This window comes from Salvia splendens, chromosome 2 (genome assembly GCF_004379255.2).
Source record: "Salvia splendens isolate huo1 chromosome 2, SspV2, whole genome shotgun sequence".
NCBI classification, from domain to species: Eukaryota; Viridiplantae; Streptophyta; class Magnoliopsida; order Lamiales; family Lamiaceae; genus Salvia; species Salvia splendens.
In genome coordinates, this window is record NC_056033.1 from 36,143,055 (window position 1) to 36,159,333 (window position 16,279).

The window sequence follows — 16,279 nt, forward strand, 5'->3', positions numbered from 1 at the left end:
TTTACTTGGCCAAATCCTTGGCTAACCGGCTGTATCTCAAGAAGAGGCTGTATGCCTATAGTTTTTCTGGAGATAGGTCCATCATTGAGCAGCTAGAGGAGTTCAATAAGATCATTGATGACCTGGGATCTGTTGATGTCAAGATCTCAGATGAGGATAAGGCCATTCTCACATTGAATGCCTTGCCTAGCTCGTATGACCAGCTAAGTGATGCAATTATCTATGGAAGAGATAAACCTATCACCTATGCAGAAGTCTATTCAGCCTTGATGGCCAAAGAACTCCAGAAGACAGCCAACAGAGGCTCTGCAAGCTCCAATGTTCAAGCTGCAGAGGCCTTGAATGTGAAGAAGTTCAAGAAGCAGAACTTCAAGAAGAAGTTTGAGGGCCCTAAACCCTCAAGTTCTGATGCTCAGAAGGAAACCAGAGCTTGCTATTGGTGCAAGAAACCTGGACATTTGAAGAAAGATTGTCATGCATGGAAGAGAAAGATGGCCTCTGAGGGACACAATCAATCTGATTGTGTGGAGAGTGCTGATCCCCCGGCTCAACTCATGAATATCAGTGATAGTGGGGTCAGTCATAGGTGGATAATGGACTCGGGGTGCAGCTTCCATATGTGCCCCAATAGAAGCTGGTTTCATGATCTTCAAGAAGCATCGGGTACGGTTGTTCTTGGTAATAATCACATTTGTCAGATCAAAGGAATAGGGAAGGTAAAGCTAAGCCTACAAGATGGCTCTATAAAGATCCTAACTGGGGTGAGGTATATTCCAGAAGTAAAGAGGAACCTCATCTCATTGGGAATGCTGGAGCAGAAAGGGTTCACCATATTGATGAGTCAAGGAAAATTGTTTGTGAAATCTGGAGATGCAGTGATGATGGAGGCTGACAGAGAGCATATTCTCTATTATCTGAAGGCTAAGGCTGTTGATGGAGAAAGCAATGCAGTGTCAGATGATTCCATAATGCTATGGCACAAGAGATTGGGCCACCCAGCTGAAGGAAGCTTGAAAGAACTCATCAAGAAGGGTCTGATCTCTGGAGATTTCAACAAGATGGACCCCTGTGAGCAGTGTATACTTGGAAAGGCTAAGAAGGCACCCTATCCTACAGGTATTCACTCTTCTACAGCCCCTTTAGACTACATACATAGTGATCTTTGGGGGCCTTCACCGGTGTGTTCAATTGGTGGAGGAAAGTATTATCTAGCTATCATTGATGACTATACAAGGAAGTTGTGGGTATATATTCTTAAAGAAAAATCTGAAACACTCACAAAGTTCAAGATATGGTGTAAGGAGGTTGAGCTAGAGAAGGGTAGAAGTGTTAAATGCTTAAGGACAGACAATGGCCTAGAGTTCTTGTCTGCTGAGTTTGATCTGTTTTGTAAAGAGAAGGGTATGAAGAGGCACCGGACTGTTCCTGGTAATCCTCAGCAAAATGGTGTTGTGGAGAGGATGAATAGGACAATCCTAGAGAGGGTGAGGTGCCTACTTCTTGGTTCTGGTTTGAGCAGCAGATTCTGGGGTGAGGCTGTGTATACAGCAGCCTATCTCATAAATAAATGCCCATCTACTGCCCTGAAATCTGAAACTCCTGATTACATGTGGTATGGAGCTCATAGTGACTACTCAAAATACAAGGTGTTTGGGTGTACAGCCTATGCTCATGCTAGGCAAAGTAAGCTTGAAGCTAGGGCTCTGAAATGTATCTTGCTGGGGTATCAGAGGGGTGTTAAGGGGTATAGGCTCTGGTGTATTGAGCCCGGTAAGCAGAAGGTCTTGGTGAGTAGGGATGTGGTGTTCTTGGAGGATCAGATGCCATACCTGAAAGATAAGCTGGACTCCAGTGAAGATGAGGGTGATTTCTTCAAGGTGGAGCCTGTGGGGGTTGGCCTAGGAGCAGGTGGAGTTATTGACTCAGGGAGTGAGTCTGATTCAGATAAAGAAGAGGCTCCAACTCAGGGCAACCAGGCTGGTGAGTCTATATCAGACTCTATCAGAGACTATCAGCTTGCAAGGGACAGAGTTAGAAGAGAAACAAGGCCACCAACAAAGTTCTCTGATGTTGTGTATTATGCTCTGTGTGCAGCTGAAAGTATTGATGGTGCAGATCCACTCACATATAAAGAAGCTATGCAGAGTAAAGATAGAGAAAGATGGATTGAAGCCATGAATGAGGAAATAGAGTCTTTACTCAAGAACAAAACATGGATTTTGGTGGACAAATCCAAGCTGAATACAGATGGAAAGGAGAGGAAGCTGATCAGTTGCAAGTGGTTGTTTAAAAAGAAGGTAGAAACCACTGATAAAGACAGAATCAGGTTCAAGGCAAGGCTGGTGGCTAGAGGCTTTACACAGCAGGAGGGAATCGATTTCAATGAAGTGTTTGCACCTGTTGTGAAGCACACTTCGATTAGGATTCTATTGGCTGTGGTGAATCAGCTTGACTGGGAGCTACAACAGCTTGATGTGAAGACAGCCTTCCTCAATGGAGATCTAGAGGAAACTATCTTCATGGAACAGCCAGAGGGCTATGTAAAGATTGGAGAAGAAGGCAAGGTGTGCCTGTTACAGAAAAGTCTTTATGGACTTAAGCAAAGTCCTAGACAGTGGAATAAGAAGTTTGATGCACAGATGAAGAAGATTGGCTTCTCCAAGTCAGAATATGATGATTGCATCTACATCAAGAAGGCAGGCAGGACTCCCATTGCCTACCTATTACTCTATGTGGATGATATGCTACTTGCAGGGCCTTCTATGACAGAAATTCAGAAAGTTAAACAAGATCTGAAGTCAAGCTTTGAAATGAAGGATCTAGGAGAGTCAAGGAAGATCCTAGGCATACATATTCAGAGAGATAGAGGCTGCAAGAAGCTGTGGATGCTGCAAACTGACTATATTGAGAAAGTTCTGCAGAGATTCAAAATGGAAAATGCAAAAGCTGCATCAACTCCTCTGTCCCAGAGTTTTAAGCTTTCAAAGGAGCAGGCCCCTAAAACTAAGCAAGAGGCTGATGAGATGGAGGCTATCCCTTATGCTAGTGTGGTTGGAAGTGTTATGTACACTATGATTTGTACAAGACCAGATTTGGCTCATGCTATCTCAGTGACTAGCAGATACATGGCAGACCCGGGGAAGGAGCATTGGAATGCTCTTAAGTGGATATTGAGGTACATGAAGTCAACTAAGGACTGGGGGATTGTGTTCAATGGCTGGGAAGGTGAATCTGAGGAGGTTGTGCAGGGCTATTGTGATGCAGACTATGCTGCAAACCTGGACAACAGAAAGTCCCAAACAGGTTATCTTTTCACCATGTTTGGAACTGTAATCAGCTGGAAGTCAGGGTTGCAAAGTGTTGTTGCTCTCTCAACAACAGAATCAGAGTATATAGCTCTCACTGCAGCTGTACAGGAGAGTTTTTGGATTCAGGGAGTGATTTCTGACTTTGGTTTTGACCAAAAGACAATGGTGATTCATTGTGACAGCAGCTCAGCTATGTGCTTGGCTAAACATCCGGGTTTTCATGAAAGGAGCAAGCACATAGACATAAAGTTGCATTTCATTAGAGATGAGATTGAAAAGGGGAGAGTGAAGGTAATTAAGATTAACACCTTGCACAATCCGGCTGACATGCTAACAAAGTCTCTAGGTAGAGACAAGTTTGATCATTGCAAGAAATTGATCAATGTTTGTGCAAGAACTGAGATGAGCCCTCAGGTGGAGAATTGTAATAATGGAGTGCTCATTTCAGTTGGAAGAAGCTCGGCTAGAAAGGAGTTCGGTAAGCTCGGCTTACCGAGCTGGAACTAGCCTGGAACTAGCCAAGAAGAAGAAGGCAGAAGTCGGTAAGCTCAGCGGTAAGGAAGCTCGGTAAGGAAGCTCGGTAAGGAAGCTCGGCGTTGAGCTGGAATGAGCCGAGAAGGAAGAGTTCGGTCTTGAGCCGAGGAAGGAGTTCGGTCTTGAACCGAGGAAGGAGTTCGGTCTTGAACCGAGAAGGAAGAAGCAACCTAGCCGAACTAGCCGTTGGAGCAGCAGTTAGTTAGCTGAGATGTAGCGGTTATTCTTCTTGCTTTCTTGATTCTTCTTGTAGTTAGTTAGTAGCAGTTGCTACTTGATTGTAGAGCTTTAAATAGCTCACCGTGTATGTAGTTTAGAGTAGAGTTTAATCAATAAAGAGTTTTCCAGTTTTCTCTCCAAGATTATCATCTTCAATACTCAAAGTGTGAGTGTGTGTGTTTTCTGCATTGTGTGATCTCATACAACAGTGAGTGTGTGTGTGATCTTATTGAGTGTGTGAAAGCCTTGTGTGTGCGAATCCTAACAAATAGATTAAATCTTCTTTGTATTTAATGTTTTAATAAGATTTACATAGTTGTATAATTTATATTCCCATATAATCAAGCCATAATACTCTTATTTCTTTTCTATAATTATATTTCATGTCTTGCGGCTATTTTTGATATAGATAAATCAATTAACAATCTGCGATACGTAGATTATGGAATCAAATTTGTTTTAGGTGGAATTTAGAAAAAAAAACATGAGAATAATATAGGATGGTTACTTGAATTAATTGATTTTTTGTATAATATCACTAATACTATAGACTATACTAATGCAAATAATCATGCATCTAATAATAAGTTGATTGGAATATACACTGCAAAATATAATTAACTAATTGAAGATATACAATGAAAAATAATTGTGCATCAAATAATAAGTTAGTTGAATATATACATTTCAATAATTAATCATATCAAACTGAAATAGTATAATTTATTCATGAAAGTTGCCCTACACCCATTATATGGATTAATATGATTGAAAATTTAGAGAACTAAATAAGAAAACTTAGACAGTTTATGTTGTATTGCTTTGTACTCCCTCCGTCCTATAAAGATTGTCTCACTTTGATCAGACACAGGTTTTAAGAAATGTAATGAAAAGTGAGTTGAAAAAGTTAGTGGAATGTGGGTCCTACTTTTATATATTAGTTTTATAATAAAATGTGAGTATGAATGAGTTAGTGGAATATGAGGTCTACTACAAAAAAATGGTAAAAAGTTAAATGAGACAAATTTTGTGGGACTGGCGGAAATAGAAAAATGTGACAATCTTTGTGGGACGGAGGGAGTAACAAAATAAGTATGGAATTAATTGGAACAAATTATCATTTAAATTTAAAATTTTAAATGATATATTGCTAAAATGGTTTTCATAATTATAGGATGATTAGTTGAAATGAACTATCTACAGACATAATTACATAAATTTTAAAATTAAGAAAAATAGTAAATAATAAATCAAAAAATACATACTCCGAATTAAACTCTATTACCACGACATTATATTAAAAATAATTTCCCAATATTAGGATTATCGGCAGGGATCACCTAATACACTTCCTACGTCATCTCCTAATACACTAATTACTACACCGAAGTTTTATCCCAATTTAAATTCCACAGTCCTAGACCTGAATACATTTGAAAGTTTGGAAGACTTTATAAAAAAAATCCAAAATTTTGTCAAATACATCAACTTTCTTTCTTTTTAATTTTTCGAACAAAATATAACAGTAACATATGCATGTTCCTTGGAACTTTTGAGTTTTTCCGAAGATAAGTTTAATCATCGAAAAAAGTTTACAATTTATATGCTCTTGAAATATTATAGACTCAAATAGTATTATAAACTCTCTTAAATAATAAGATTTAGCTAAATACCATCAGATAAAATTCCACGTTAGTGCGCTTTTAGTTAAACGCGAATCCACAGTGTGGCTACACTAATTTTGTTATTGAATTAAGGCTTTATCTAATCGATATTTTGTCATGGACGTTGACTTAAAAAGTTTAATTAAGAATGATTAATTCATCTTGTTTGTTGATCTTGGATAAGTATAACTTAATGAAAATGATTGTTGGTCGTAAAGCAACTTAATAATTAGCTTAAACTAGACAAACCATAAGCATCCACTATATTGGATGCTATTCCTTGGTATGTGCAAACAATGACCATACCAAGTGGAGAATCCAATCTTATTCTCAATCAAAATCAATGATAATTATTATTTTAATTTAATTGGACCCACATATATATTTGGGTTATTTATAATTTCACTCAAGATAATCGTGCACATTTTATTATTCAATGACACCACATAATTTATAAAAGAAAATTATGTTTTCAAAATAGTTATTTCCATAATATAATTTTATTAGAATAAACTCATTTATCAGTGCATTATTACAATACAAAATAAAATTCACATCATAACTAATTCTCTTTATAAATAAATGTTAAGATCTCTAAATAGTTAAATAAATTCTCATTCCGAATATCTCTCAATTGAAGGGACCAAAAGGCAATTTTACTCAAACTAGTGGACAATAAAATTCAGCTGAGTAATAATCGATGCTCTATCATTCTCTCTTTTGGTGTATGTAGATATATATAAATAAGCAGCTAGAGTTGAAAACCCACAACTTAATTTGCAAAGTAAAGTGAAACAAGAAAATGGATGAAAAGAAGAAAGAAAGTGAATGTGCAGAGCATGATGAGGAGAAATGGGTGTATGATTCTTCCCTTGATTATAAAGGAAGAATTCCGCTTCGAGCATCAACTGGTGCATGGAAGGCTTCTCTCTTCATTATAGGTATGTAATTCTATAAAATATGCATAATGTAACCTAAATATTGCTCACAATTTACTCAACTTACTTTTCAATTAAGCGTATTAAATTAGTAGGAGTATAAGATTTCCGATGAAAATTTTGAAATGATTTTATTGTTTTCCATTAGTAAATGTGTGATATATAGGCAGATAAGTATATTTTATTATCATATTGTAATCAATTTATTGAATATTTAACATATGTTTAAATCTCGTAAATAACTGTATATCTATTATGGGGTGTAATCCGTTGCTAACTTGCTACTCTTCAATGCAATGTATTAAACATGTCAACACGATGATACTGAAATGTCAACATAAATTTAAATTGATATTTTAATACATTATGTTGGCATTGATATTTAAATGTTAATACAGTTTATTAAAATGTCAACACAAATAAGTGTTGACATTTTAATGTGATCGTGTTAACATTTTTAATACACTACTTTGATAAGTTAGCAAGTTAGCAATTTAAGAAAAGTTAGCATTTTTACGCACCTCTATCTACCCTATCTACTATACTATATCATTTCTAAGTATGCATGTTTATTTGATTGCATGAATGAGAAAAATCATACAATAGGCCTTGTATGTGACATGTAGTACTTATTTTGTGTCTAACATTTTCTGGAATCGATAATTGAATAGATAGTGCCTAGTTATATTTTTTTTATCTAAAAATGATTGAGATAAAGTGAAAACATATGCGTTTGATCTCATATATCTTTTAGTCAAAGGATTTCATAGTGGATATATAGCTGTATTAATTATATTTATTTTATTTAAGAATTTCAATGTGGATATAAGGTATAATCTTTTCTTTTTTGAAGAATATTAATGTACTAATCCTAAAGAAAAGAAAAACAATGCGCCTTATATAGTTATATAGATCATAAAGAAATCAGTGAGTGGAGAATCGAACATGCTTTAATTCATTTTCCAATTAATTAAATTATGTCATTCCTGCACGAATCTTTTGGTTGGACTAACAGAGAATCTTAGAAAGCAACAATTTTTATTACTAATATTGTTGTGTATCATGAATTTTGCGCATTAATATAGTACTAATATTTGTACCGACAAAATAAAAGTTGTTACAAAGTAGAGAATCCAACACCTCAAAGTGGGCTTCTTGTAATGACACACTTAACCATGATAACTGATATGTTAAAATACAATGGATTCGTTATAATACGAGGTATATGCTCACCTAAATAAAGTTAATTAATGTGTTTGATTGATAGAAACTCATTTATCCTTAATTAAAAGATGTCTTAGTCTTGAACCAAAAATTAAAATGGATTTAATTACGTCATTAATCAACAATTCATACACTGAAAATAAGATAATTAGTTTATAGAAAGGCCTAACGCAATTTAATTATTATTGGACAGCAACGGAGTTTAGTGAGAGATTGAGTTATTTCGGTCTAGCCGTAAACTTGATCATGTACCTAACCAAGGTACTTCACCAAGACCTCAAAACAGCAGCTAAGAGCTGTAACTATTGGGCCGGTGTCACCACAATGATGCCCTTACTCGGAGGCTTTGTCGCCGACGCTTACCTCGGCCGATTCTCTACCATCATCGCCTCCTCCGTTATCTATATAATGGTACCATATTATTCTCCAAACACGACCTTATAAAATGTTCAACATTTCAACTTACACTTTCTTTTTAAAATTTTTGTTTCGTTCAAAATTAGGGATTACTTTTGTTGACAATGTCAAGAGTGGTCCCTGGTCTCAGGCCGTCCACCAACGGGGTCCATGAAGTCGTTTTCTTTCTCGCAATATATTTGGTATCGGTGGGTACCGGAGGGCATAAGCCCTCATTGGAGAGCTTCGGAGCCGACCAATTCGATGACGATCATCCAAAAGAGAGGAAAAAGAAGATGTCATTTTTCAATTGGTGGTGTTTTGGGCTTTGCTGTGGGCTTTTACTTGGTGTGACCGTCATTGTTTATATTCAAGATCATGTAGGTTGGGCAGTAGCTGATATTATTCTAACGGCGGTGATGCTCTCGACTACGGCCATAATTTGGATAGGGCGGCCGTTGTATCGCTACCGGAAGCCGATGGGAAGCCCATTAACGCCGATGATGCAGGTGATTGTAGCCGCATTTGTTAAGAGGAATCTACCTCATCCATCACATTCCGACCAATTGTATCATGAGGTTCCTAAATCGACTAAGAATCAAGGGAGTACGATTCTTCTTCACACCAAGAAACTAAGGTAACTTGACATCTCCACGTTGTGTCTAGATATATCTCGTAACACTTCTATATGTTTAAAACCGATTGTCACATCATCGCTTATTTTGCAAAAATGATAATTGTGAAATTTTCATATTTCCTACTAATTTTTTTATATTTTGAAAAATGTGTGACATTATGATTTATTTGAGAATATGCTCTATCTGAAATCCCCGAAAAAGAGAGATATGAATAGAATTTTGGTATGTAGGTTTCTGGATAAAGCCGCGATCATCGAAAACGACGATGTTTCGAAGGCAAATCCATGGCGTCTATCAGCCGTAACTAAAGTGGAAGAGGTGAAGCTGATCATCAACATGATCCCAATATGGATGACGACTCTCCCCTTCGGCATTTGCGTAGCCCAATCCTCCACATTCTTTGTCAAGCAGAGCACCACCCTCAACCGCACCATCGTCGCTGATTTCATGATCCCGCCAGCCTCTGTCTACGGCTTCGCTGCCATCAGCCTCGTCGTCTCCATCTCGATCTACGACAGGCTCCTCGTCCCCTTCCTGCGCCGCCTCACCAGTAACGAAAGGGGCATCGACATCCTACAGAGGATCGGCATCGGCATGATCTTCTCCATAGCGACGATGATCGTCGCCGCCTTGGTCGAGAGGAGGCGGGTCGGCATCGTGAGCAGCAGCCCCGCTGGAAATTCACTGTCGATGAGCGTGTTCTGGCTGGCGCCGCAGTATGTTATAATCGCCGTGGGAGATTGCTTCACTCTGGTGGGGTTGCAGGAGTATTTCTATGATCAAGTGCCGGACTCGATGAGGAGTTTAGGGATAGCTTTTTATCTGAGTGTGTTAGGGGCGTCGAGCTTCCTTAGCAGCCTCTTAATAACATTGGTGGATCATGTGACGGAGAGGGGCGGCCGGAGCTGGTTCGGGAAGGACCTAAACAGTAGTCGGCTCGACTATTTCTACTGGCTCCTCGCCGGGATCACAGCCGGGAATCTGTTTATCTATTCCTTTATAGCCCGGAGATATTCCTACAAGAATGTGACCAAAACCACCACCGTCGCCGTTGCTGATTGCTACCAAGCTACTATACCTTAGTATTATTGCTGCACTTATACATATCTACTTTTTAGTATATAATTATATGATTATATGCATAATATACTCCTAGTATGTAGTTATTGGTTTACACCAATGCCAGGCTACTCAGATCTATCTATCTCTTTCGATTTTGCATATAACTAGAGTCTACGTATATATAGCACGTAATTTTTTATGAGCTATGAATTTGATTGTATTAGCTAAAGCTTTAAATTGAATCAATAAACTTATACACAAATCAAACTCAAATAAAAAATAAAATTTAAATTTAAATTTAAATAATACATTGAGTTCCACTGTCGACAAAAAAAGGAGCAAGAGAAGACACAGATGAATACACAGTAAAAGTTCTAATTTTTGGTATTCATCAATCATCAACTGCATAAACGTATCATTCATTTTAGAGACCAATTTATAATACAAAACCTCACCTATAAACGCATTAATCACAAGGAGGGGTACTTCAACTTCTTTTTTTTCTTTCTTTTTTCTCTTTTTTTCTTCTTTTTTTGGGTTATTAACCGATTAAAACTCGTTTTTTAATTGATATCTGTACAAAATGTATAGTTTACCATTGTCATGAAGGGCAGGGTCGGCCATCATCAGCAGCCTTGAAGAGAGCCATTCTCTGAGACCGTGAGATGCTTTGCCTGTTATTCAGAACGTCGATGTAATTCTTGATACGGTACCTATCTGAGCTCGTGAGGGAGAATGGAGGATTCAGGATGAGGCAAGGTGCTTCCACAAGTATAAACTGTAGGAGACGAGCTGCCTTTGAATAAAAAACCACAGCGTTTCCTATGTCACCCATGTATTCGTCTACCTAGAAACAGAGCATAGTAAAAGAAATGCCATTTAGTTTTCTACTAATGTTTTTGGAGATTAGTTCTTGATCAAGTCCTAGTATGTGGCCGCAGCAGAAAAAATGCGTTTATGAATGAGTTCTACTGTGGGTGAGCCACTATAAGATGGTGTCAATTTTGCAGCATGCAGTTAGTTAAACTTTCATACAGCATGTTCTGATCCAGAAAAGTAGCAATACTAATAAATTAACTAAGTACTTACTGCTCCTCGTCTGCCTAATGCAAGAGCAGACTGATATATGAGCTCCATTGCATCTGGCATCTCCATATTTCCTGAAATAAAGAAGCGTGCCTAGGTGAGATTAAATAAATTGCAGACAAATGGACTTTTTCAAGCCCAAGTCCTACTGAGAAAAGGATGAACAAGATTGTTGGTTCTCAAAGACAATTATGCGAACCATACCAGGCTCTATCATTTTAGCAAGCTCTTCAGCATTCCCAACTTCATGAAGAAATGCTCTTTCAATCAGTGAGGAGATATCATGAGGCTCTAGATTGTCAGCAATATCAAGACATTCTTGGGCATCTGGACTATGTCGGAGGTTAGAGACTTCTGTCAATCTTGTAGCCTCTTGAGACGAACTTCCTTCACTAGCTGATGCGGCATAAGTGTGACAAATATCCAGTGTTTGCTTCCATATAGCAAGAATTACAAGCTGGATAGAAAATGCCTCTAGTTGCTGTCCTCCACCAGCCTAGCAAATTACAACAATTAACATCAAGTTACAACATGAGGATAGTGAACCATATCCAGGCAATCTTCTCGTACTGCTGTTAGGAATCAAATGCTAAATGATGCACAAAAAGAATCACAGAACCACGTAAATAACTTCATATACCTTATGGAAGATTAACAATAGGAAGGATGTGACTTGTTAAATTCATATTGAGATTGAATATGTAATTCTTTTAAGTATGAAACCACCCCATTTCTCAATAACATTTCCCAATCAACCACCAATTTTTCTCCTACTTTCTCATTCTCTCTCGTGATAAATATTACTCCTATGTCACATATAAATGGCCAATTCTCTTACACTATTCAGAGCAAGGAGCAGGCAGAACACAAACAAGAATCGTGAGCCAAGGTTTATAAAGATAACCATTAGCCATGTCGCTTAAGTAAGAATTCTGATAGCAAAGTGCTGCAAGATACCTTTTCGTTCACTAATTCAGTTATGGAAGAAGCACAGCACTGCAATGTCTTGATTCGTGTCATGCAGTCACTTGATGGTTGCTCCATATCCATTGCTCCTTGTGAAGTCCTAGGAGCAGAGATGGCACTTCCTAGATTCCCGGTGTCATCAACACGACCAGTTGCTCTTGCTCCACCTCCAATTGACATTGGTGAACTTGTCTTCTTCATTTTTCCAGAAGCAAAAGGTTGGTCAGCAGTTTTAGAGGGGAAATGTCCTTGCTTAGAAGCACGTCCTCCCGAAGAAGATAAGTCTAGTGGAGGACCTGACACAATCACATAGTCCTGGTCGATTGACTCAAGTGAATCCACGACTGCCAATTTGGGGCAAAATTAGTGAAAGAAAAATAATGCCCAGGCAGAAGATAACCAGGAGGACTCTATTCTGAAAAAAGGAAGCAAAATATTTGACAAAATATGAACCTCTTGGATGACTTTCAAGTGTTCCAAGGTCATTCCTTTTAAGTGATTCTTTCAAGTTTCCTTCTGAAAGTTGATGACTACCAAGATTGGAGCCTGTAATTCTTGTTTTGCATGGGCCACTATTGTTCTTGGAAGAACCTGCTCTGGTCGCAAGATTTAAATAATCTCTCTGCTCAAATTTTGAATCAAGAGAAAATCCATACATGGATCTCATGGTTGACCTCTTAGGAGATGGACTGCCAACCGGTACACTAGAATCATCATCTAGACTAAATGGTAAGCAATCTTCTTGAGAATTTTCTTCTGCATTCCTCCCGGGGAAATCATCTAAGTCTCTCCGTGATTGCCTATTACTGAGAACAACAAAGAAGCGTCCCTTTTCAGACCTATAAAGCTTGTATTCCCAAGATATTGTAAACTTCTGGCAGCACTTACCTGAAGGAATCAATTGGCTGCGTGTTGGACAGATACGGATGGTTGAAAAATTCTTCAAATGTCAAACGCTCAACTGTGAAGAAACTCATAGACCAGTCAGATTTGGGAATCGAAGGGAGAGAAAAGGAACTATAAAGCCCTGACTTTAGAGAAGCTAGTGTCCAGTGCAAACCATGCAAAGCTATGAATTATCATTTGTTATTTATATTAATCGTGGAAGAACTGATATTCTGAAATCTGAAGTCAGCTAACAAAGAACCTTTCAGGTCAAAGCTAAAAATGTGAAAGAGTTGAGCATGTTTAGCATATCAGAATCCAAAACATGACGATTACCTGGATTACGCCGAAGCAGTTTCGTACACAAATCTATGCAGTACGGGTTCAAATCCTTGGCCTCTGGTGGAAATGGCAAATCATTTGACTTTATGATGTTTTGTAGCAGCTGCAAAATGAACCATACTATTGGTTGTCAACTAGGCACTTCCCCATTAGCAAAACTAGCTTCAGGAAAGAAAAGGAAAAACCATCCTTGAAGAGATAAGATGAAGACACCTGTATCTGATTACATCCCGTGAATGGGGTTTTCCCTGTTACAAGTTGAAAAAGAATGGCTCCGACGCTCCACAGATCTGCCTGTGTTATCAGTCCAAAATTAATATAGGAATAGATGGGGGGAAAGCTGTTTCAGTAAATGATAAGTGAATCTCACCTTAGCATCATACTTCTGAAGTTGCATTATTTCTGGAGCCATGTAAAGAGGTGAGCCACAAAGAGTTTCTGCAAGGCCTCTCGGTTGTAAAGATCTGAGTATTGGGAATGTCAGAACTATGTATATCAAATTATCGATCTTTACAATATGACTCATGACTATCTTAGCAAATGCCACAGAACATTCTTACAATCTAGAACCTTTTTCCCACGCATCTTTGACGTAATTTTTGCCTTTTCTGTTTCATAACATTAATGCTTAATACCGTCTAGCAACAAGTAACCAATAAAAACATGTTTTAAGCATGTCAAACTGCACAGAGCGGGTAGCCATCATAAATTGCTGTATGAATTTTTGTAGATTCCAAAGTAAAAAACAAATGTTAACATATTACTAATATATCTGGATAATTATGAGTAATAACAAAAACATCAAAATAAAAATCATAGAAATAACATATTAAGATGGCCTAAATATATAATTAGTGTTTAAGGCACTAGAGCTTGAGAAAATCAAGGCAATGTGTTTCAGGCTCAATCAAGGTGAATTAATAATCAAGATCTTAGCTAAGCCCAACATACATCCACAGATTTCTTCATCAAAGCAAAAGAACTAGTCATGTATCCTAAGTGAATCGAGATACAGAAAAGCAGCATCACCAATTGACCTTTGCCTTACTAGAACATATCCAAGGTGTAGCTAATGAACTCAAAAGAAATTGTATACGCACTAGAAGAGAAGATAGCTACACCTTGCAAACCCGAAATCAGCAATCTTCAGGATGCTATTATCAGCATTGGTGGAAAGGAGTAAATTCTGTTTCAACAATAAGATGCATTTAAATGGCATACACAATAAAAAAAATGCCATTTTTCACTGGACATCATGAAATAGAGAGGAAATTGTTTTGACTTTAGAGGGTGAGGTAATGATTGCATGTCATCTGTTTAAACATTAACATTTCACTTCTGCTTGAAAGCTAACAACATAGCAACCTATCTTAATTCTTTAAGTTAACAATTTATGTTGATTCGGTATACTTATGGGCTCATGTACTACTGGTGAATTGAAAAGAAAATGGGGGAGGTGTGGTAGGAGGAAAAAGCAAGGAGCGAGAAGCAAAATCGTAAAAAATATGACAAAACTTAACAAGTCCGTGAAGCTCATGGTATGAAGAATTAGGAAACTATGAAGACCACAACCTAGGAAAGGCGTAAAAATAAAGATAGCTTTTAATGCAAACCTGGGGCTTCAAGTCCCGGTGAATGAGATTGTTGTCACGGAGAATTTTCAGACCCTTCGCTGCAAAAGATGTCATATAACTCGATGTGTTATTCTACAAGAGAAACAAAGACAACTAGAGAGTAGGGAGAGAGAGAGAGAAAAGAAAAGAAAAAAGAAGCGTGAAACCTAGTTGCTGCATAAAGTGCTTAGCAGTTGCTTCAGACACTTTTCCTTGTCGTTGTTGAATATACATTGAAAGGTCGCCCCCTTTGCAGTACTCCAAAACAATGTATATCTTCCCAGGTTCCTACAGTTATACACAGTAAACAATTTTCAGTACAATGAAAGTATTATCTTAACCTGTGATAAAATATATCCAGCTTTTCTGAAATGTTGGCAGGATCACATTAAGCATCACTTTTCCTCCAAAAGAATTCAATAAACAAACGTGCAATGACAGCTTCTTCTTTTTCTTTCCATCAAATGCAAGAAAACAATAATTTGTTGCTCATTTCTCACTAATATCACAGAAACTCAACTAGTCACAAGAAAAGGTTTACACTGCCAAACAGAAAATGTGCGAAGTTTAACACTACAGCCACAATAGCAGCAGCTACCTTCACCTCCTGATAACAAAGTTTTCAGTTTTAGATGTGATTTACAATATGGCATTAGATACTCTCATTAAACTCTTTCATACTTTTGCTCTTCTAGTCCTCATGTTGTAGCCTTCACTCAGAAAGAATCATCAAGTTACTCATTCAACACAATAATACCACTTAATCACATTATCTCTAAATATGCTTCACACAATATCGAAATTCACAATTATACCAAAAATAAACATACATACAATTCGTACTCCATTTCATAACCCGCAGTTATTGTACATTAAAACGTACGCGCAAACCCAACAAAACGAAATCAATAAAACAGTCACAATTTCACGACAACCTAGCAACTCGCCAACACTCCAAAGCACAATTTCAACAAAAACAAGAGAGTAATCACCTCGATCATATCGTGCAACCGGATAATATGCGGGTGATTGATCCTCTTGAGGATGAAAATCTCCGACTTGAGACTCTCCTGCAGCTTGGAATTCAACCTGGCGGTGGCGATCTCCTTGATCGCGACCTCCGTGCCGTGGACGCGGTGGCGCGCGTGCCACACCGTAGAGAAGGAGCCCGCCCCAATCTGCTTCCCCACCACGTAATCGCCAACGGCGTAGTACCTCCTCATCGGCTGCGCCATCGGAGACAGCTAACAACTTCAATTATCGAGATTTAAAGCTCCAATCAATAGGAATTGAAGCTGAACTCCAGTGATGATTTTGTAGGGGGTTTTATTTTTGCTTTGTTTTTATTCAGCGTTTTTGGGGGCGATGAATTAATTGATCAATGTATTTAGAGAGTTTTTGAAT

The 16,279-nt window shown here is 37.9% G+C and overlaps 2 protein-coding genes across 2 annotated transcripts; one reads left to right on the forward strand and one right to left on the reverse strand.

The window, feature by feature from the left end:
* The first annotated feature begins 6,444 nt into the window (after window positions 1–6,444).
* LOC121792469 (protein NRT1/ PTR FAMILY 5.6-like) lies at window positions 6,445–10,142 on the forward strand. The gene is made up of 4 exons (XM_042190427.1): window positions 6,445–6,666; window positions 8,081–8,298; window positions 8,391–8,920; window positions 9,152–10,142. The coding sequence occupies exons 1-4, from the start codon at window positions 6,528–6,530 to the stop codon at window positions 10,002–10,004; spliced, it is 1,740 nt and encodes a 579-aa protein (XP_042046361.1). The 5' UTR covers window positions 6,445–6,527; the 3' UTR covers window positions 10,005–10,142.
* Window positions 10,143–10,251: 109 nt separating this feature from the next.
* Window positions 10,252–16,279, reverse strand: LOC121792461 (serine/threonine-protein kinase ATG1c-like). Its single transcript, XM_042190418.1, has 13 exons — window positions 15,868–16,279; window positions 15,043–15,163; window positions 14,876–14,934; window positions 14,384–14,448; window positions 13,633–13,726; window positions 13,476–13,556; window positions 13,257–13,365; window positions 12,924–12,996; window positions 12,489–12,841; window positions 12,027–12,379; window positions 11,274–11,565; window positions 11,073–11,143; window positions 10,252–10,830 (listed from the first exon to the last, which is right to left on the reverse strand). Exons 1-13 carry the CDS (start codon window positions 16,108–16,110, stop codon window positions 10,585–10,587), a joined length of 2,160 nt encoding a protein of 719 aa, XP_042046352.1. The 5' UTR covers window positions 16,111–16,279; the 3' UTR covers window positions 10,252–10,584.

Bases quoted from the DNA above. Each gene is read 5' to 3' on its own strand.
- LOC121792469 (XM_042190427.1), top strand. From the start codon at position 6,528: ATGGATGAAAAGAAGAAAGAAAGTGAATGTGCAGAGCATGATGAGGAG. The intron at 8,299-8,390 runs GTACCATATTAT...GTTCAAAATTAG, and splicing joins CCTCCGTTATCTATATAATG to GGATTACTTTTGTTGACAAT. The intron at 8,921-9,151 runs GTAACTTGACAT...TTTGGTATGTAG, and splicing joins CTTCACACCAAGAAACTAAG to GTTTCTGGATAAAGCCGCGA.
- LOC121792461 (XM_042190418.1), bottom strand. From the start codon at position 16,110: ATGGCGCAGCCGATGAGGAGGTACTACGCCGTTGGCGATTACGTGGTG. The intron at 11,566-12,026 runs GTATCTTGCAGC...GTAATTTGCTAG, and splicing joins CTGAATTAGTGAACGAAAAG to GCTGGTGGAGGACAGCAACT. The intron at 11,144-11,273 runs GTATGGTTCGCA...TCTTTATTTCAG, and splicing joins TGCTAAAATGATAGAGCCTG to GAAATATGGAGATGCCAGAT.